General features: G+C 32.4%; 1 protein-coding gene and 1 long non-coding RNA gene across 40 annotated transcripts in view; one reads left to right on the top strand and one right to left on the bottom strand.

Annotated features, from left to right (window-relative positions):
- Positions 1 to 22,858, bottom strand: part of LOC123897032 — a 27,111-nt gene extending 4,253 nt beyond the window's left edge. Inside the window, exons 1-14 of one of the 22 annotated variants that reach the window (XR_006804744.1) lie at positions 22,493 to 22,755; positions 22,008 to 22,116; positions 21,541 to 21,664; positions 21,183 to 21,306; positions 20,751 to 20,857; positions 19,806 to 20,084; positions 19,566 to 19,709; positions 18,932 to 19,003; positions 17,782 to 17,862; positions 16,457 to 16,621; positions 15,900 to 16,059; positions 15,740 to 15,771; positions 14,319 to 14,440; positions 9,982 to 13,043 (exon numbers count right to left, since the gene is read on the bottom strand). This is a non-coding gene — a long non-coding RNA (uncharacterized LOC123897032). Of the gene's footprint in view, positions 1 to 9,981; positions 13,044 to 14,318; positions 14,441 to 15,739; positions 15,772 to 15,899; positions 17,863 to 18,931; positions 19,004 to 19,565; positions 20,085 to 20,750; positions 20,858 to 21,182; positions 21,307 to 21,540; positions 21,707 to 21,916; positions 21,971 to 22,007; positions 22,117 to 22,492 lie in introns of those variants that run through there. The other 21 variants (XR_006804748.1, XR_006804740.1, XR_006804745.1 and 18 more) reach the window with 21 other exon arrangements.
- LOC123897030 lies at positions 2,746 to 9,335 on the top strand. 18 transcript variants are annotated; one of them, XR_006804722.1, is made up of 15 exons: positions 2,746 to 4,141; positions 4,235 to 4,284; positions 4,619 to 4,732; positions 4,854 to 4,933; positions 5,046 to 5,146; positions 5,290 to 5,346; positions 5,619 to 5,712; positions 5,812 to 5,952; positions 6,101 to 6,208; positions 6,365 to 6,486; positions 6,710 to 6,879; positions 7,154 to 7,241; positions 7,434 to 7,517; positions 8,176 to 8,575; positions 9,175 to 9,335. XR_006804722.1 is itself a non-coding variant. In XM_045947529.1 (8 exons), exons 1-5 carry the CDS (start codon positions 5,512 to 5,514, stop codon positions 6,473 to 6,475), a joined length of 438 nt encoding a protein of 145 aa, XP_045803485.1. In that variant the 5' UTR covers positions 5,392 to 5,511; the 3' UTR covers positions 6,476 to 6,486; positions 6,710 to 7,241; positions 7,434 to 7,517; positions 7,672 to 7,793. The 18 variants fall into 18 exon arrangements, 1 of the variants encoding a protein (XP_045803485.1); XR_006804725.1 differs by having other exon boundaries at positions 6,983 to 7,241; XR_006804726.1 differs by having other exon boundaries at positions 6,710 to 7,241; positions 8,176 to 8,389; positions 8,523 to 8,575.

Here is a 22,858-nt window from a genome sequence, read left to right as displayed (position 1 = left end):
AAGTTAATGCAAACTATCTAAACTCCTAAACAAAACTAGTCACTTTGGCATGATCCATGTGGAGACGAATCTTTATTAATATTATTACTCGACGACAGACTGGTGCACTTGCCAGACCGTAGTCAGCGTTTCGAAAATTTAGGACCGATTACGATAAATTGGGCCCCTTTTCATTTTTAGTATCCTTTAAGAAAAAAGTTGGAAACCAAGCTCTGATACTTATTTCATCTTTTAAGAGAATTAGGGTGTTGAGAAGAAATTAGACTTTGTTTTCTTCGGACTGCGAGTGTAGGCCAGGTTGAATCTCGAGGTTGTTTTATTCATGTAATTTTCAAGAGCGAAAATTCTTTAAGAGAGGGTTGTAACACCCCGATTTTTACAATTATTAATTTTATTTTAATTTAATTGAATATGATGTATTTAGGTGTTATTTAATTTGTTGAATAGGCTAGAGACAGTGAGTTAGTGAGAAACTCATGAATAGAAATTTTATTCGATTTCCCCTGGTGTCAATTTTTGATGGGCTAAGTCCATACAAAGCAAAACAACTCTGGCTTTAAATGAGGCCCCCACAAGTGGGCGGTGGGATTGGTCCCCTTGAATTAGTCGGACCTAGAGCCAGATACCAAGTTTTCAAGAAAAAAAATTATTTGATTTTACTAGAGATAAAATAGTTTTTATTAAAAATAGCTAGAGTTCTTTTAGCTAAAAATATGGAGTTTTAATTTGAATAAAGTCTTTAGCTAAAATAAGAAATTGTTAGTTAAAATAGAAATGCTTAAATATCACATTCGTCTCTGTATGTTTCTGCTTTTTTGGTTTTAGTCCTTGTATTGTTTTTTTTTAAAAAAAAATGTCCCTGCATATGCAAATCGAGTTGGTTTTGGTCTCTGCCGTTTCAAAAATGCTGATGTGGCTAACGACTTGACATGTGACAACTATGATGTGACAAATAAAGGACCAAAACCAAATTTTATTGATTAGTGAAGGACAAAACCAAAAAAACAAAATTTAAAAATCCCTAAAATAAAAAAAATTAAAAAGATTTATTTATTTTTTACTTTAACATTTTTTTACTTTTAAAAAAACTAATTTTTTATTTTTTATAAAAAAGCAGAATATTTTTTATTAAAAAAAACCGAATATTTAAAATCCATAGGCTTAATTAATAAAATGGTCCCTTAAAGACATTTTTGGTTTCAGATTGGTCCCTTAAAGAAAAAAAAGTCCAAATAGGTCCCTTAAAGAAAAAAAAAGTCCGAATAGGTCCCTTAAAGACATATCCGTTAATCAGTTTGGTCCCTAAAAAGAGGTCTAAATAGGACCAAACTGATTAACGGATATGTCTTGAAGGGACCTATTCGGACCTTTTTTTCTTTAAGGAACCTATTTAGACCTTTTTTTCTTTAAGGGACCAATATGAAACCAAAAATATCTTTAAGGGACCATTTTATTAATTAAGCCAAATCCATATATATAGCTTCATGTTTTTTACTTTTTTTTAATTAACAAAAAGAACAAAATTCCTTTTTTAATAAAGTAAAAAATGTGAAGATGTATATATGGATTTTTTTTGTTTAGAATGAGTTGGGGATCGAACCCAGAACCTATAACTTACTACTCAAACCCCTCACACTAGACTAAACCTAGTGGCTTGCTATATATATGGATTTTAAATATTCTGTTTTTTTTTTAATAAAAAACTAGTTTAAAGACCCATGCATTTGCACGGGTCAATTGATTTTTATTTGATATTTGAGTTTGTCACTATATTATTTTTAAAATATAAATGGAATTATTGTGTTATTTATTGATTTTTATTTGATATTTGAGTTTGTCACTATTTATTTTAAACTTATTTATTCAATATTTTATGTTTCAGTAATAAATAATGATCCTATGTATATTCTTAATAAAAACTTAGAAATGTCATTTTATAGCACAATACCATCAATTAAATTTCATACAAGCCACACAATACCGTCAATTCAATTTCATACAAGCCACACAATACCGCAAATTCAATTTCAACCGAGCCACACAATACCGTCAATTCAATTTTACCCGAACCACACAATACCGTCAATTCATTTCATATAAGACACAATATCATCAATTCAATTTCAATCGAGTCGTCATTTTAAGTCATGTTACCGTCAATTCAATTTATAGATCCAAATATCAAATTTTGTATCCGATATTATTCGGGCATAATACCATTATCCTTCGATTCAATTAAAATATCAATTAAAGACACAACACCGTCAATTCAATTTCATACGACAATACTGTCAATTCAATTTCAACCGAGCCACACAATTCCATCAATTCGTTTTATATATGACATAATACCGTCAATTCAATTTCAGTCGAGACATAATTTTAAAATTTTGCATCCAATAATATTCGGGCACAATACCATTATCCTTCAATGCAATTCAAATATCATTTAATGACACGATACCCTCAATTCTTCCATTTTCTCGAATTTAATGACACGATACCCTCTTTTAGTTTTTTCTATAATGTTTTTATTGACTATATTTTTTATTGTTTTTTCCCCTATTTTTATGCATATCATCTTTCTATAATTTTTTTTTAGTGAAATTACAATGAATGATATAAAACTTGCAACGTGGTTGGAAATAATAAGGATAAATTAGTAACTTTGGTGGTAATCGATTTTAATATATTAGTAATAGATATTCTGTTTTTTTTTTAAAGTAAAAAATAAATAAATTTTTTTGTTTTTTTTATTTGAGGGATTTTTAAATTGTTTTTTTGGTTTTGGTCCTTCATTAATCTAAAAATTTTGGTTTTAGTCCTTCATTTGCCACATCATAGTTGCCACATGTCAAGTCGTTAGCCACATCAGCATTTTTGAGACAGCAGGGACCAAAACCAACACGATTTGCATATGCAGGGACAAATGTGATATTTAAGCCAAATAGAAATAATAAGAGATATGATGAATATAATTTGGTTGGAGATTAATTTGAGAGATTATGCGAGAAAATATAGAGATTTGATTACTTTTTGGAAGATTTGGTTAAGTATTAATTTGGGAGATTATGTGAGAAACTCTTGGGATATGAATTGATTTCTAGGAGATTTAGTTGAGAAAATTATTTTAATTATAAAATAGAACTTTTGTAAAAAAAAGAGAGAGTATAAAATAGAACGTTTAGTAAAAATAAAGGAAACGGGCGCGTGAAATAAAATAGGGGTATGAGTAGTAAAACCATAAAAAGTTTAATTAAAAAAAACTAAGAAAAAGGAGGGTGTAGATAGAAGGTCAGTTTTATGACTTTTGAGAGAAGCAAAACCTAATAGATCTTATCTTATCTTATCTTAATCTTAATTTTATCTTATCTTAATATACTAAAGGATCAATGGTTTTGCAAGCTCCATTTTGAAACCCTAAATTCTTGCCCAATCAATCTCCTACATTTTTCCATTTTGACCAATCACATATTGCCACCTCTAGGTTTCCATTTCATCTAACCTAATTTGCTTGTCCTTTGTAACCCTAATGTTCTATCAAATAGTTAATTGACACCTATTATATGCTTAGAAAATCACATGTTGGCAACTAGAAGCTTCTATATGGTTGCAATGATTCAGCCTGCATCAATTCTGTTGGACCTCTCCTTACACCAATTGGAAGGCTCCACTAAACACAAGATGACAGCAAGTAAACTAACTGAATGAGAACCCAGATTTGGTTCAACCCACAGATTTCATCTCTCTATTAAGAAAGAATCCCACCAATTCCCCAATCATATACCCTCAACATTCTCAAACTCTTTCTCTCACCCTCCATCTCGTCCTTCACAACCACCACCACCACCACCTGTGAGGAGTGGCCGAGTGAGAGATTTTCCGGCGGGAGACAGAGAGTTCCGGCTGTGGAAGAGAGTTCCGACCGATATAGAGAGTTCCGGTGGCGTTTCGCGGTAACACGGCGGTGGTTGGTGACGGCGGCGACGGCAGTGACAGAGCTTCTTTCTCCTTCTTTCCTCTGGTTCGATCTTACTTTGTATACATTTATTTGTTTTTTTTTTCCTGTTGCTCTTTTTTTTGTTGGTGAGGATGGTTGAAGATTGGAGGTGGTGGTGATGTGTGCTGGTTATGGTGGATGGTGATTATCTCGAAATTCATCTTCTAGATTTCATCTTTCTCAATTTGTGAATATTAATCTCTCTAATTGGTTTTCTGTGTTGGTTTTTTGCAGGCTCTATGAAAGAGGCAGCTCAGTTTCAATTTTTGGGCTCTCAATTTTAGGTTTGGTTTATGTTTTTCTGTTTCTTTGCTGGGTTTTCTTCTATTTTTCCTGTATCATTCTTGCTGATTTGTTCATCATCTTTTTGCAAAGAAATAGAAGCCTCATCCCATCAATTTGAGTTATAGTTATTTGGATTAAATATACATTCTACTTAAGTTACAAACAATAGAAGTTTTATCATGTCATTATCTTCTTGATTATGAATGATGACAAATTTAATAAGTTTGATTGATGGAACAATGACAAATTTAAAAGTTTGAAACAATTTTTAGTGTTTTAATAAGTATGAAACAATTTCTTTCTCATAGTAAATAATCTCTTTTATTGTTATAGGTAAAAGATGATTTGTTGTATGTACCAGAGAAGGTAGACCTATATGAAGGCATGGATGAAGAATTTAGAAAAATATTTGAGAAGTTTAGTTTCACTGATGTCGCTGCTTCGGAGGTAATGAATTGGTCTTAATTGTCTTTTTCTCATTGCAACTTCTTTGTTTTATTGTTTTGATTAAAGGTTTTCTATTGTACTACTAAGAAACTGATAAGAATTAAGTTTTCTGTTGATAAAGCTTACCAGACTGCTGGCGTGCGTTTTGAAGTGCTTTGTGCTGTTAACAAGACTGAGAAAGTCGAAGAAGTTGCTCCTGAGGTTAGTCATATCTGAAAATTGCGTAGTTGTTGCGTTGATTTTCTCTCGGCATTTATATTTTGGATGATTCAGTATCATCTTTGAATTTTGTTGTGTATTTATATTATTGCAGCTGCTAGAGATGTCCAGGAAAAGACGGAAATTTGTGCACCTTTTAACATTCTTCCTTTGGATTCTGCTGGGGCTTCTTAGCCTATTATGCAGCTTGGAGAGGTATCATTTCTGCCGTGATTCATGTGGAGTCCGTTTAGTGTTTCGAATTAATTACACTCATTTCCTTGCCTTTGTTTACGTGTTTAATAGATTAATTACACTCATTTCCATGAAAATTACTTACCATTTTTATTTTACTGCAGCGCATAGCACACAACAAAGGGAAAATGACTACTCTACCATAGAATTTGACATCAAAGGTACCCCATTCTGTTCAAAAATATTGAACTCAATAGCTAGAGTACTACTCTTTTGACTAACCATTATTCACTTTTGGAATTTTCACCTTAAGACATATACTATTAATAATTATAATTCATAAATTTTCCTCTCTGATTTTTATTTCTGGCCAAGAATTCGGGGGAATGTATTGCATTGTTTTAATTGTGAAGTATGTGGTTTTCTATGCTTTGTTATTTTCCCGAGTTCTTAATTTTTGTTAAGCTGAATTTGTAAGTATCATACTTTGTAGTTCTGTCGTAGTATCTGCCGGGCTTCTTAGGATTTTTGGCTGCAACATTGTTGAGCTTCTCCTGGTTGCTACAAGTAGAGAGCATCAAGGAAAAGTAAGCAATTTATTGTAATTCAGGAATGACTCATTGAAAAAGTGGATTAATAACACTCTTTATACATCTTCCAAATTAACATGCAATTTTCCATTGTAGGGTTATTTTCAAGTGTTGTTCTCTTGCATAGAGAGGTTGTTGTCTTCTCTAAATGTAGAAAAGCTGGTGCTCCCTGCTGTAGGGGATGCAGAGTCAATTTGGACTAAGAAATTAGGCTTTCACAAGATGAGTGAAGATCAGGTAAAGTTCATCTTCTACATTTTACTGGTTAACTAGGTAAGATAGTGATATCTTGAATGTTTCATCTTATTCTTTGTTTCAGAAAGTTTTTGGTGTTCATCCAATTTCAGACAGTAATGATCAACTTAACTCAGCTTTGTACCTTCAGGTGAGCATTATTAGTTAAGCACTCATCTTTGTGACAAGGTCAAGGAGTTGGTCTTATGTCGAATGCCCTGGCCTGTTGCTTCTCTTTGCCTTCTTTGCTGCAGAGATGGTTAGTCTTACAATTTCAACGACTAAAATCCTGATTTACTCATTTAAAAAAAATGTTTCTCTAAACAAAAAACTTGTGATGTGAAATTAATCTTAAATTATATGTGTGAATTATTGAACTTTGGTGGCAACTCTCATTGTCGTGTATGCACACTAGGTATTTGCTAGAATCAATGGAATTGGTTGGAGATGGGCTGGAGTAATCTGGATCTTCACCATTGTTACTTACATTCCTCTTGACGTCCTCATGAGGTCTGGGACAACATGATTGATAATAAGGTCTATATATAATACATTCTTAAAATCACCAAATTTCGTTTGTTTCATATTTCTTATGTATAGCACCGACACTTCAAGTTGAATATATGTATCTGGTATCTGATATGTGTTAGATAGTGTCGGACACTACATATTTTCAATAATTCGTGTCTATGTCAGTGCTTCAGAATTTAATCTTATACGTGTCAATGCAATGATTTTGTGTTTGTCTTGATTGGTTTAGTCTGCTTTCACAACAAAGAAGGACTACAGAAGAGGAGAAAGAGAGGCACAATGGGCTACGGCTCAACACACACTCCATGGTCTCAAAGTTACAGAAACTAAGAGCAACAACAGCCATCATGAAGACTCTGAAATTGCTGAACAAGCCAAGAGATGTGCCAAGGCTGACAGGTTCATTTATATAAATAAAATGCATCTTATTAATATGATAGTTAATTTTGGATTAGTAGTTGTAATTTTGATCAATATTATTATACTTAAAACTATATGGTAGTGGATGTTCTAAGATAGTACAGTACACCATAAAAGAACAATCTTATAAGGCAAAGAACAATCTGATCTGATGCTTTTGCTTGCTGTAGAATTTTATTTTGTACTCAGCATTTGCAGATTGGAATCTCATGGTTAATCATTCATTTATTCATAATTTTGTCTTTAATTGCAGATTAATTGGTGAAAGATCAGGATAATTATTCATATACATACATACATACTAACTGCCTACTTGAGCGTGCATGCGCTGAAATTATAAGGTAACAAACAATCATACGCTCCATTCTGATTAAAGTAAGGGAAAATAATAGAGGATTTATACTGATTTAAGTAACAAAAGTTATGCTTTTTAAGGAAGAGGAAATGAAATGATTTAGATATTAAAAATGTCAAAGTTTTGGGAAGTATACATTAACGATTGTTATTGTCTCTGCAACTTCTGTTTGATGCAGAGAATGAATTGCAGTGAAATTTACTCCTTATTCTCTAGATGCTGGCTGATGCAGAGAAAGGAAAAGATTGTTCAATAAACTTGAGTATGTGTTGATAACTGTGAAACATTTTCTTTGGTTTCTTTGTCTGATAATGATTTTCAATTTGTATATGATTTCCACGTTTGGTCTTCACTCCATTTTTCTACATCATCACTGAAGGGACATGTTGAACCTTTGGCTTTTTTTTTTGTTGCAGAAACTTGATATATGTAATGGGTTGTTTGCTTAGTTCATTTTTGTTCCTTCAAGTGTTTGTACTTATGTGATGTTTGTTGATTTTGTTGTTTAGTTTGACCAACAATATTATTTTTGCTTCAATACATTTGTTTTATCATGTTGGATTTGTTTTGTATTTGTTAAAACTTTATCTTTCAGACCACTCTTCCATATATTGTTTAGGCGAGAATATAATTTGATGATTTAGAGATAATATATGTGGTTCTTTTTATCTTCATGGATTTGTGAAATGTGGTGTGGTAACAACTCTAATGGTACTCTTTCAGACCACTCTTCCAATTTCTCTATTTTTTCTTTGTTTCATTTTAGATTCTGTTCTTTATTTTGGATTTAAGTTTCACATGATATATTATACTAAAAGAAGTTATTTTTTCCTTTGCATACCTTGCATTGATTTCTAATGTTCCTATTATGATAGATTTGTAAATTGGCAGAGATGAACATTGATTTTCAATTCCTTCAGGTAAACTATGAAGACCATATATATGTTAAAGAAATCTCTTTCAGATTGCTTCTTTTTCGCAACAACGGCGGCAGCCTCCGACATAGAGGTAAGGACCGGAACCGTCCTCCGGTTCTGTCTCCGACAATTGACAAAGAATTTTCCGACATCGTGTTGTTCAAGCAATGGTTCTGTTGGAATCACTGAAGAAGGGATCAAATCGTTAGATCTAGAGGTTAGAAAAATTGAATTTGAAGAATTGTTACTACTACAATTGTAATGTTTTTTCTCTCATTATTATTCATGATTTCATTCTAATTTTTATTAAATTTATTGTAACGCATTAAACTTTCTATTTACATGTGGAGAGAGCACAAGTTGAAACGTCGACGTGTAATTGTCGTGAAGATAAAACACGGAGGTTAGTTTTTGAAATTGCTGATTTATATTTTTCAGCATAGTCTCCATGTATATGATTTAGTGCTGAGCTGATTCTTCAATATGTTAATGTTAATTTTTTCTTGATTCATGTAATGTGGATTAATCTTTTTTGCCCTTAGAGTTTAGCATATGATTTTGTGTAAGGTTTTTCAATTAATTTTTCAAATTTGGTTGTTTGATTTGTGAAGTTAAGTGGCACGTGTATTATATGTTGATGTTAATTTTAGCTATGATGTTGTTGATTGGTGCAGCTGATTTTATGAAAATAAGAATTTTTTATGTTGTATATTTTAATTGGATTTTTTGTGACTTTGATATAGGCAAGAGGCAGGCTGAGTTATTTTTTAACAATTAAGATTATTTTTTCTACTTGATTGCTTGCTTTTCACATGTTAGTTATTCTTGATTTGATTATCCATTTGATTTCCTCCATGACTATTGATAAACTATGTTCAATAAAGCTATGTTTACATTGTTGCACTTGGTTGTGGAATTGAAACCAATGACAAATCATGCTGGTAACATTCAATATAGTTATCTTTTTATCTCAGATATTATGAATTTCCAAATTTTATGCAGGGAACTTTAGATTGTAGGATATGATAGAAGATTATCAATTTGGTTTGGGGCCTTAGATCTATATGCGATATGATTGCCTAAAGAGGGACCTGGAGTTTGAAGTTATCAACCAAATTAATGGAAAAAAGGAGCTGTGATTATTTTTGAATTATTGTTTAGAGGAAGTAGGGATGGCAATGGGTAGGGTATGGGTAGGGTACTATAGTACCCATCCCCATACCCGCGGATTGAAAAAATACCCGTACCCATCCCCATACCCGCGTGGGTAACAACTTTTGCCCCCGTCCCCATACCCTATGGGTACCTAGGTACCCATACCCGTACCCGTTACCCGCATTTTTACTAAAAATAAATTGATCAATTATAAAATATCATATAATTTTAATAGAGTTAAAAAAAAATTCAAAGATTTTAATATTGACTAATGAAAATTATAAACAAAATTATTATTAACCTTATGTTAAAGTTCATATTTATGTTAAATATTTACATTATTTTTATATTATGTTATAAATAAATATTTTTATTAAAAATATGTAACAGTTTAGTAGAGTTGTATTGTTTTAAATTGATTTACATATATTATAATATAATAATATAAATAAAATAAATAAATATATATTATGCGGGTATGGGGCGGGGTGGGTACTAAGGTACCCGTACCCGCACCCATACCCGTTCATTTTTGCGGGTAATTACCCATACCCGTGCCCGTACCCAAAATGCGGGTTTTTACCCTACCCGTTGTGGGTAATTTTTGTGGGTACCCTCTGGGTATGGGTCAAATTGCCATCCCTAAGAGGAAGAGAGAAATAAATTGAGTCTATGTATTGATGTTTTTCTTTAAACTATATCCTAATGTACTCTTGCATCCTTATTGTGCATTGAAACTTTTTTTTCTTCATATTGTCATGATAATGATAATTTATGTGGTTATTTTTGTAAATTGAATTTGGCTTCATATGATATAATGAGATTGGCCTAGAAAAGTCTTATACATTGAAGGTTGATGAGAGGAAAGGAAGGTAGAAATAATTCTCATATGTTGAAGAATACAGGAATTGGAGGAATTCTATTTTGGAACTTGCTATCATGTCCTTCACAAAATTCTTCTATCATCATAATATACAATCGTTTCTCCTACCTATATTTTGAATAGTACTCCCATATCCCATAGCACTCCTATCTATTCTCAAATAGTAGTAATCTTTCTATAAATGTCACAGGTCATGAAAGTTCCATTATAAAATTCGATGTGATGATTCACTTGAAGTGTGCATATGGTCTGCATTTATGTTTGCAATGATCAATTATGTTTAACCCACTTAATTAAGATTAAATTATATGATGCCTTTAATTTAAAACATCCTATATTTGTAATGATATATATTATGCTTAACTCACTTGATTGACAGCATTCATGATTGAAATAAATTTGGCGTTCCGCCAAATGAATCAATTTGATTAATTTTCGTATGCTTATGACTAACTTCATTTGGCTCATAGCATCCATGATTGACAACAACCATGATTGTTATATATATGACGTTCTTCCAAACCCGTGCATCGCACGGGTCGGTTACTAGTTATTATAAATAGATAAGAAGTTCAGAAAATTAGGATTAGTCACAAAAACATAAAAACAATAGTAACTTCGTCTCTCTCACGATTTCTTTTGGCCTTTTTCAATATAATGGTTTTGCCTATATCTTCTGAATTTGATTGATCACTATGCGCGATTTCCCGCTAGCCTTTTTCACTAAGACGAAGTTGGATAGCCATTTGTTGCCTATATAAATTTGACTTGGATCAGTTCGTCAACGATGGCCTTAGCTGATTCGATTTTTTCCGCATATTGCTTTTGTCTTCTTTGTGCCACATATTTCATGTTGGTGCCACATATTTCATGTTGGGATCGACGTTGAGGTGATGGCATGCCACCGCATGATTGATTCCTGACATTTCCTATGGTGTGGTGGCGAAAACGTTCGCGTTGGCCTTGAGGCATCTGATTAAGACCTCTTGGATTTGTTGTCAAAGATTTGCTCCAATTTTGACGATTATGGTTGGGTTGTCGTCCAGTTATATTGTTATGAATTCTCCATCGCATTTTGGCCTTTCGAACCTTGTTCTTACTTCTAGTGGTAGCGGCTTCTCTGCTTTCTTTTCTTCGTCGAAAACGTACTCGTCATGGCGAGGGTCGAAGTCAGTATTTTTTTTTTATCGTCACTTGTAGTGGTTACCATTGGTGTTAGGGAGTGTTATTGAGGAAAAGTCATTTCCTGTTGTCCTAGAGTATCTCCTGAGGGCTTTGCTGTCAGCACGGATAGTGACCACCTTGTCATTTATTTCGTGGTATCTCATCTTTAGGTGTACTGTCGAGGGTACTGCGCCTAATGAGTCGAGGGCTGGTCTTCTCAAGATTCAGTTGTATGTTGTGTTGCACGGTACCAAGAGAAACTTAATTTGGATCGCTCGTATCGATGACGGATCATTGTTGTCTTTAAAGGTGGTTGGTACCGTGATGATTCCCAACGGACGAGTCATTGTGCCATCGAACACGATGAGTGGTCGGTCATTGTATGGTGATAACTCCGACGTTTGGCTTCTAAGCTTTGAAAATAGGTTTTGGTACATGATGTTACAAGAACTTCCTTGGTTGGAAATGTTGTGTTTAGTTATTGTAGCCGTAATGAGTAGTGGTAGATCTCTGTTAGGGATACCGCCTACAAGGTCTAAGTCGGAAAATCCAAGGATTGGTCGTTTGACATTTTCTATTTTGGAACCTTTTTGTGACGTTTGTGAGTGGGTTTTGGGCTGTTTTATGGTATAAGCCCACCAAAAATTGTGGTTGTGAGGGTCGCTGGTTTAAACATAGTTTTCAAGAGGGTGGTAGGAGGTGGTGCTCCCCCCCTTTTTTTGAAAAGAAAAGGTGTTTCCTTTTGAAGAAATGAGTTTGGTTCTGATTTTTCTAAATAAATCAGGTCGCAGACGACGCCATTGAACTGGTGGTTCAGAAATGATGATTTGGCTTAGCTCTTCATTTTCCGGTTAGCGTGAATACAAAAATAGTGTTGTTGAGATGTTGATTTTCTATATATGACAATACCTACCTGATTTTTCAAGTAGGGGTGGCGCTCCCCTATATATTATTTTGCATTCAAGGTCATCGATGCAGAACATCATCGTATCAAATTTTATCATTTAGACCACATAAACTCGAATATGTCATCAATATTTCAGACAAGTATCAGATAAAATTGATAAAAATTGAAATATGTCGTAATGATTAAAGAAATAAAATTCAAAAAAGAACTTATGCTTTATAGAATGTCCAATTGAGAAGCTTTATAGAATGTCTCTCTTTTATTCATATTTTGAATCGGAAAGAGAGACGGACAATCAATTTAAGAATCAAGTAAATAAAGTCATCATTTTAAAACACAAGATCTATGATCAATTCAATTTCGTATAAGCCACACAATACCGTCAATTCAATTTCAACCTCACAATACTGTCAATTCAATTTCAATCGAGCCATCATTTTAAGTTACGTTACCGCCAATTCAATTTATAAATCCAAATATCAAATTGTGTATCCAATAGTATTCGACCATAATACTATTATCCTTCAATTTCATACGAGCCTTCATTTTGTACCACGATACCGTCAATTCAATTTCAACCGAGCCATCATTTTAAAATTTTGTATCATTTAGACCATATAAGCTCAAATATCGAATATGTCATCAATATTTCAGACGAGTATCAGAAAAAAATTGCAAAACATACCTTGAGAAAGAACTGCATCTTTATAGAATGTCCAGTTAAGAAGGCATTGCATTTCCTTACTTCAAATTTTCATCCCTCTTTTATTTGTCATTTTAATCGGAAAGAGAGACAAACAATTAATTTAAGAAATCAAGTTCATAGAAGTCGTCATTTTAAAACACAATACCTACCGTCAATTTAATGTCATAAGAGCCGTCATTTTATAGCACAATACCATCAATTAAATTTCATACAAGCCACACAATACCGTCAATTCAATTTCATACAAGCCACACAATACCGCCAATTCAATTTCAACCGAGCCACACAATACCGCCAATTCAATTTCAACCGAGCCACACAATACCGTCAATTCAATTTTACCCGAACCACACAATACCGTCAATTCATTTCATATAAGACACAATATCATCAATTCAATTTCAATCGAGCCGTCATTTTAAGTCATGTTACCGTCAATTCAATTTATAGATCCAAATATCAAATTTTGTATCCGATATTATTCGGGCATAATACCATTATCCTTCGATTCAATTAAAATATCAATTAAAGACACAACACCGTCAATTCAATTTCATACGACAATACTGTCAATTCAATTTCAACCGAGCCACACAATTCCATCAATTCGTTTTATATATGACATAATACCGTCAATTCAATTTCAGCCGAGACATAATTTTAAAATTTTGCATCCAATAATATTCGGGCACAATACCATTATCCTTCAATGCAATTCAAATATCATTTAATGACACGATACCCTCAATTCTTCCATTTTCTGAATTTAGATCCGTCAAGTTAAATATCATATTTTCCAATCAAGGGTCGTTGAAGTACAATATTATCCAACACATATATTAAATTATGCATCCATAAGAATCATCTCTAATTTTCATGTTTCTAGTGTCATTCTATCAAGGGTCGGTAAAACATGAATATGTGATATGAATATGTTTGAAACAACCATCATCATCTCAATTTATCGTGTTTCTACGGTAATTTCATTAAGGGTCATTATAACATGTATTTCACGTTATAAATATATTTGAGAGAACTGCAGTTTAACGTCGCTTCAAGGCAATAAATATTTGTCAATAAATGACAAACATTCAAGATCATACTATTTTGCACCAAATGTCATCCTATATTTTATTTTGGATTCAAGGTCATCCGATCCAAAATATCATCGTATCAATTTTTATCATTTAGACCACAGAAGCTCAAATATCAAATATGTCATCTCATATTTTTATGTTTCTATTGTCATTCTATTAAGGGTCACCGAAACATGAATATGAATGCGTTTGAAAGAACCTTATATAAAATAAAGAGGAAGAAGAAGAAAATACCTGCATATTGCACTTAACAAGATCATAATGCCAGGATCAAATATTTGGTTGTAAAGCCTTAAATTGAAGAACCTCTTTCTTAATTTGTAGCAAGAGTGGCCGAGATTTACATTCACACCAACCTACAAAACAAAATGCTCATTCAGATTGTCTCGTAGGCTAAAACTTCGTAATTTGGACAAGAAAGTGTAAATTAGCAATGCGCACCTTTTTACTTTGGACAAGAATACCTCTTTGTCTATATTCAAAACAATTTTTACTAAAAGGCTAATTTGGTAAGTCTCGTTTATTTGTTGGAAATAAAACTGTTTACGCTTTGGCCCAATCAAATTACTTGTTGCGTGATGTATCAGTAATTTTCCAAAATTCCCCACTCATAGAGGGTATTATTCAGGTGACAGGTGATTATCTTCTTTTCTAGTTTATTTTAATTCTATCAACACTTTGGTTTATAAAAAAACAATTTTTTTAGTAATCACTAATTAAAACTCTTGTAGAGTTTGTTCAAAGTTTTTTTTATACATTACATTACATTTTAGAAAAATACCAATTTCATAAAAAAGTAGAAATTTAATTGTAAAAAATCGAAAGAGATTGAAATTAGTTAAATCATCTTAATAAAAAATTAAATTGGAAAGACTTGAATTAGCGTAAACCTGGAAAGTTGGGATAAAAAGCTAAGTAATAGGATTGATCTCCAAAAAATAAAAGGTGTACCAGACTTTTGGTACGTTTGACTCTTTTCTTTTCTGTCAAACATATAAAATTACAATGTTATCCCTTAAATTTTCTATTGTTTGAAAAAGAATGGATGTACATTATTGTCCGAATTTAAAAGGTGTGTGTTGCTAATTTACACCGTATTTTTTTAAGTGGGTGTAAATTAGCAAGCCCTATATATATATATATATATATATATATATATATATATATATATATATATATATATGTGTGTGTGTGTGTGTGTGCGCGCGCAAAACCACAACACTATCCTAGTTTCGTTATTTTGGGGTTATGCTATTGATAACACTTTCTTATCCTCTCTTCTCTTTGGCTAAAAAGTTCAAACCAGTGCCATGACTTACCACACTCCCTAACTGCTTATTCAATGCTTGCAATATCAACAATTTACGAGTGATTCTTATGCTATATATACATAACATCTACATCATATGGATTTTATGAGTGATTCTTGGGCTACATGGCTTAGAAATAAAGAGACGGTTGATTCGGTTGAAAACACAAATCAACAATTTCAGTCGGTGGTCCAAAAAAAAAAAGGAAGAACAAGTTCAAGCACCAACAAACTATGTCTATCCAGAAAATGAACTATTACTTACTCATGAAAGACTACATTAGCTCACAGTTTTCAGACAAAGGAACTGTATATTATATAAAAGAAAGGAAAATATAATATTTACCTCGATAAATTGGCCATAATCCTAGTTGTTTCCTGAAAGAGACAACACTTGGTAACTTAGAATGGTATCAAAGAAATGTATGATGCAAAATAATGAAAAGGTTCTAAAATATTTAATTAGAAAATTAAACGAGAAAATGAGATTGGAAGTAAACCTCAACCTCATCTCATTTTGGTATCTCCGAAAAACAAAATCACTATGCACATGAATGGCCATTTTATAGAAAAGGTTGTTTTTGATATGGCATCAACTTTGTGGAAGTTATGATAACATTTAAATGCAGCAGGGAGGCGTTTTTCCCTCATCAACCAAATTATTTCCTGATTCAAAACCAAATCAATGCTATGACTATGAACTGGACAGAAGACAGTAAAGCATTTAGGCGAAAGAAATGCAATCTAAATTGCAAGGGAAAATTTAATTTAAATGTTAGTGCTTCTTGAGAATCGGGAGACCCTTTGAATCATTTGTAGAGGAAAACAATAAAATAATAACTCGAATCTATCAATTAAAATCCAGAGAAGACTATCAGTATACTATTTCATATTATAGAGAAATAATTCATCAGAAAGGAAGACATGAAATGTGTAATTTGGCAATATAATAAAATTCAGGACATATTATAAACTTACACATTAACAGAATTTAGTACAAAAAATATGGTCAAATTACAAATTTTCCATTTGTAAGGTTAACAATATGATAATCTAGACTGACTTGCAATTTTTTTGATGAATAGTCTGTCGGATGGGCTTGTAAAAACTTTCGAAGAACAGATTTGTCCGCATTTCTTGAATGAACATTAGAAGCATCGGTACCAGACCAATCTGAGTGATCAGGACAAAATGAGCTACCAACACTCTCAAGAAGCGGTTTCATTTGCTGCAGAAAGCATACCAAATCACAATATTAAATTACTATAAATTTATCTGGAGAAATTTGTTCCTGAATACTATAAATCACAATATTAAGCATACCACCCAATTTTGTTCCTAAATGATCAATCCATTGTTCTGGAGAAACAGAACAGACACAACACCCTGGAACGAGGAAGTGGGCAACCCAAATTTCCTGCTAGATAGGATTCTACTATTGTCTCTAAGTCACTTTCTCTCCTAGATTGACAATGATGGCAATATAAGCTTAAATTGAGAGGGTCCATATCCACATCAAGAATTGCAATATCACAACTCTGAATCATGGTAATATAGTTTACCCAGTACCTGTTTTTCATCAGATCTATTGGCAGCACAAATTTTCCTCAGACTTGGACCGAAATTTCCCTCAGACTTGGACCATCATTTTCAATTTTGTATCATTTTAAAATTTCAATTTCAAACAAGCCATCATTTTAAAATTTTGTATCCAACAGTATTCAGGCATAATAACATTATCCTTCAATTCAATTCAAATATCATTTAAGGACATGATACCGTCAATTCGATTTCTTATAAGAGAATACCATCAATTCTTCCATTTTCTTGAATTTAGAACCGTCAAGTTCAAATATCATATTTTCCAATCAAGGATCATTGAAGTACAATATTATCCAACTATGTAAAGACATATCAAATTATGCATCCATAAGCATCATCTCCAATTTTCATGTTTCTAGTGTCATTCTATTAAGGTTCAGTGAGACATGAATACGCGTTATGAATATGTTTGAAAGAACCATCATCTTCTCAACTTATCGTGTTTCTATGGTAACTTCATTAAGGGACAATATAACATAAATTTCACGTTATAAATATGTTTGAGAGGACTGTAGATTAACATTGATTCAAGACAACAAATATTTGTCAATAAATGACAAACATTCAAGATCGTACTATTTTGCATCAAATCATCCTATTCCTTATTTTGCATTCAAGGCCATCGATGCAGAACATCATCGTATCAATTTTTATCATTTAAACCACATAAACTCAAATATCAAATATGTCATCAATATTTCAGACAAGTATCAGATAAAATTGATAAAAATTGAAAGATGCAGTAATGATTAAAGAAATCAAATTCAAAATTGTTCCGAAACATACCTTGAGAAACAATTGCAGCTTTATATAATTTCCGATTAAGAAGCTTTACATTTCCTTACTTCAAATTTTCATCTCTCTTTTCTTCGTATTTTGAATCGGAAAGAGAGACGGACAATCAATTAAAGGAATCAAGTCAATAGAAGTATTCATTTTAAAACACAATACATACTGTCAATTCAATTTCAACCGGCCATCATTTTATAGCACAATACCGTCAATTAAATTTCAACCGAGCCACACAATACCGTCAATTCAATTTCAACCGAGCCAACATTTTAAAATTTTGTATCCAATTGTATTCGTGCATAATATCATTATCCATCAGTTCAATTCAAATATCATTTAAGGACACGATAACGTCAATTCGATTTCTTACAAGACACAATACCGTCAATTCAATTTCATACGAGTCATCATTTTGCTACATAATACCGTCAATTCAATTACAACTGAGCCACACAATACCATCAATTTGTTTCATATATGACATAATACCGTCAATTCAATTTCAGCCAAGACATCATTTTAAAATTTTACATCCAATAATATTCAGGCATAATACCATTATCCTTCAATTCAATTCAAATATCATTTAATGACACGATACCCTCAATTCTTCCATTTTCTCAAACTTAGATCCATCAAGTTCAAATATCATATTTTTCAATCAAGGGTCATTGAAGTACAATATTATCCAACTATGTAAACACATCTATGAAAATATCTATCCATAAGCATCGTCTCTAATTTTCATGTTTCTAGTGTCATTCTACTAAGGGTCGGTGAAACATGAATATGTTTGAAAGAACTATGATCATCTCAACTTATCGTGTTTCTACGGTAATTTCATTAAGGGTCATTATAAAATGTATTTCACGTTATAAATATGTTTGAGATGACTGCAGTTTAACGTCGATTCAAGACAACAAATATCTGTCAATAAATGACAAACATTAAAGATCATACTATTTTGCATTCAAGGTCATCGATGCAGAATATCATCGTATCAGTTTTTATCATTTAGACCACATAACCTCATCAAATCAAATATGTCATCGATATTTCAGACAAATATTAGATAAAATTGATGAAAATTGAAAGATGTCGTAATGATTAAAGAAATAAAATTCAAAATTGTTCCAAAACATACCTTGAGAAAGAACTGCAGCTTTATAGAATGTCCGATCGAGAAGCTTTACATTTCCTTCAGCTTTTCATCTCTCTTTTATTCGTATTTTGAATCGGAAAGAGAGACGGACAATCAATGAAAGAATCAAGTAAATAAAATCATCATTTTAAGTCACGTTCAATTTGAACCAAGCCACACAATACGGTCAATTCAATTTCAATCGAGCCATCATTTTAAGTCACGTTACCGTCAATCAATTTATAAATTCAAATATCAAATAGTATTCGGCCATAACATAATACCATTATCCTTCAATTCAATTCAAATATCAACTGAAGACACAACACTGTGATGAATATAACAAATATTTGTCAACAACACTCTCAACTTATCATGTTTCAACAGTAACTTCATTAAGGGTCTTTATAAATTGAATTTCACGTTATAAATATGTTTGAGAGGACTGCAGATTAAAGTCGATTCAAAACAACAAATATTTGTCAATAAAAGACAAACATTCAAGATCATCCTATTTTGCATTCAAGGTCATCGATGCATAATCATATTAATTTTTATCATTTAGACCATATAAGCTCAAATATCGAATATGTCATCAATATTTCAGACGAGTATCAGAAAAAATTGTAAAACATACCTTGAGAAAGAACTGCATCTTTATAGAATGTCCAGTTAAGAAGCATTGCTTGAATGAGAGGGTCCATATCCACATCAAGAATTGCAATATCACAACTCTGAATCATGGTAATATAGTTTACCCAGTACCTGTTTTTCATCATATCTATTGGCAGCACAAATTTCCCTCAGATTTGGACCGAAATCTAGGGCAGCTGAAATAGAAAAGAAAAATTGAAATTATTTAAACTAAGAAGCATACCTCCATCAGAGTAGCTAGCAGCCTAGCACATAATATTTTGAGAATCCACAAGCATACCTCCATCAGAGTAGCTAGCAGCCTAGCACATAATATTTTGAGAATCCACAAGCATACCTCCATCAGAGTAGCTAGCAGCCTAGCACATAATATTTTGAGAATCAGGTGGAGGGGGAAATTCCTTCAAAATTTTCTCTATATGGTTTGAACTCTCATGGCTCACAAGACGAGCCATAAGACCCTCTAAAATTTCACCTCGGGCTTTCACATGGTCTTTTGAAGCTGCAGTTATAAAAATTTATGTAAAAATGCAGTGAATTTCACAAAAAGCTAGTGCGAAGATAATTGAATGGATAAATGAGATAGCTATAGATGAAAATGAAACATTGAAATATGAAACTAACATTAAGTGTGGGATAAAACTGAAACTAGAAGAAATCAACAACTACAAACCTACTTAATTTTGAAACATCCATTTGGACCGCTTAGGTTGGAAGTTTTTTATTTTGGGGAGGGGGCTTGATCATGTTTGAGTTCGTTCTAAAATTCTCTACCTGATGACCGATTCAACCTGTTCAGAAACTTTTAACACTAATTTTTAATTATTGGAATGTCAAACGCGTGTCTTAATATTTTTCCTTTTTCTTTTCCTGTTGGAGAACACATGTCTTCTTTTTTCCCAAACTCAGTCCAGGAAATTCACAAACTCCATTGTCCCAACATACAGAACCTTTCCAATAGCTACAGTACCAAGAGGCTAAAAATTCATGTTTTGAATTTTTCCTCAAATAAAAGGGCATAAAAAAATTGTTAACAAATACTTCAAGTTTCTTGTTTATTATGCAGCAAACCCATAAACCATTTTCTATCAAATACCATTTCTTCATATATGTGGAGCATGAGACATAATGTCAAGTTAAATAAATAGTGCTAACTTAACATTCATACCTGGTAAAGATACGTCCGCAATTTCATCAAGAGCCCTGCATACAGAAGTTGCAGTACCTTCCTCACATAAGGCATCATAGGCAGCAAAGAAGGAAGAGGCTGATTTTCTACATTTAGATAAAGGTTCTCAATAAAAAAATTTACTATTATATTATATTATATATTACTATATACAAAGAAAAGCTGATCTCACAGACCAGAAATCTCTAAGAACTTAATAAATAGAATACCAACCCATCAGATTTTAATCACATAATTACACATTTCATAAACAAAAGGTTATTCGGTGCTTCTAAATCTAATGCAACACTAATTAATTTCAGTATATCAAATTATTTGAAGAAAACAGGTTTAAAAGAAATGATATCATACTTTGAGTCATTTATGAAATTTGAATAATAAAGAACGTCTATTTAAATACTGAATGCTCACCTTGTTGAGAACAACCACATGTGATTTGTTGGTAATAGCCATTTTCTGCAATAAGAGATTATATCAGGGGTTGAATAGAACTTTGGCTTTCCATTGCCCAATTCAGTAACTGTTGTAACCACCACTGCTCAGAGCAAGAAATACCAATGAATATATATGATAGGAAATAATACTACATCACACAATTACAAAAACATATTTAAGTCTATTTTTTACATAAAATTTGGGCTACTTTTGTTGACACAGTAAAATTCATCCTTTGTAGATACAAAAATGCAACACGTGCATGAGGAGTTCAGTTGCCAAACTTGCTATGAATCATGGTGAAACAACTTAAACAATTATTAAAAAAACTTACATCTTTTGATCGTGGGAGTGTTGATTCAATCTCCTTGGATTCAAGACTATACAGATATTTGTAGAACTTCATAATTTTTTTTAATTGTTGCAGTATTTGTTCCTTTTTTCAACTCCATTTGTCCCTTTTGAATTAAACGGCCTATATTAGAATGTGACTTGTAAAGCTTTAAGAAAGAAAAGAAAAAAAAGCACAAACGAGATTACTCTACATCAGGGAAAAACACGAGACGGTCTACTCATGCATCGAAAACAAAATTGAGCAATGAATTTTAGCGACTCATATGATGATAAATTGAGCAATGTACCATAACAAACATGAAATAGTAATGAGGATAATTTAGAAAAAAAATTAGAGATTCAGAATCTGGTTGTACTTTAATGGTTGCTTGAACAAGGCATTAGAGGCTACCAAATCATAGGACTGTATTGTTTCAACTAAGCAAATTGGTAAGTTGGTAAACAAACCTCAAGGTGCGAAATGTTCTGCATTTGTAGACCAATGCAAAGTAACACGGAAGCTTGTAAAGCTGACAATTCAACTGGAAGCTTTTCTTGTGGGAACTAGATCTAAAACCTGTAAAAAAGAAAATAGAAAGGTTAACGGCATACTCAAAAGCATTCCAAATCACATAAAAACATGTGTTCAGCGTAAGGGTTCAGATTAAGAGTGAGGGGTTACTGGCAAAACGGGATAAACAAACCTATTGGAAATTGAGCATGAAATTCAAAAACCAACAATAAATAAAATGAAATTGGCATTGAATTTGTAACAAGAGAGAACCAATTCGGATTTAGGGTTCATATGAATATTAGGGTTTGGATGAAATTGAAAACTATGCAATTTGGAGGTGGAATTTGAAACGAACATATATGAAATTAGGGAATAGGAATTCATGGACCAAATATTATGGACAATGAGAGAGAAGAGATCAAAGAAAAGGGAAACTCACCATGAGAGAAAAATGACGGCGACAATTTGCTTTCTCGTTTCGGTGAAAGAATTTAAAAAATTGAAAGGGAAAGAGAGATTCTTATATTGGTTTTGTGGATGTGAAGAATTTAAATCGAAGCAAGAAATGGATGCAGAAGATAAACGGTGGCTAGCGAGAGAGATAAAGAAAGGAAGAGGAGAAGGCGATTTTGTTCGTTCATCCTCTGAACCTCTTTGCGTGGAAAAAGGAATTCGTTCAATTCAAATTCATACCAAAGAATGTTAATAATCAACTAATTATTATGATATTACTTGTACTATTGTTTGATAGATAATTTCAAAACAAAAATCATCAGAATGTTAATACCAAAGAAAATATGTACCA

Source organism: Trifolium pratense, linkage group LG7 (genome assembly GCF_020283565.1).
Source record: "Trifolium pratense cultivar HEN17-A07 linkage group LG7, ARS_RC_1.1, whole genome shotgun sequence".
In the NCBI taxonomy this organism is placed as follows: Eukaryota; Viridiplantae; Streptophyta; class Magnoliopsida; order Fabales; family Fabaceae; genus Trifolium; species Trifolium pratense.
The sequence above is the reverse complement of the archived record's forward strand: the minus strand, read 5'-3'. Positions and strand labels throughout refer to the sequence as shown.

Bases quoted from the DNA above. Each gene is read 5' to 3' on its own strand.
- LOC123897030 (XM_045947529.1), top strand. From the start codon at position 5,512: ATGTATTGCATTGTTTTAATTGTGAA. The intron at 5,713-5,811 runs GTAAGCAATTTA...TTTCCATTGTAG, and splicing joins GTAGAGAGCATCAAGGAAAA to GGTTATTTTCAAGTGTTGTT. The intron at 5,953-6,034 runs GTAAAGTTCATC...TCTTTGTTTCAG, and splicing joins ACAAGATGAGTGAAGATCAG to AAAGTTTTTGGTGTTCATCC.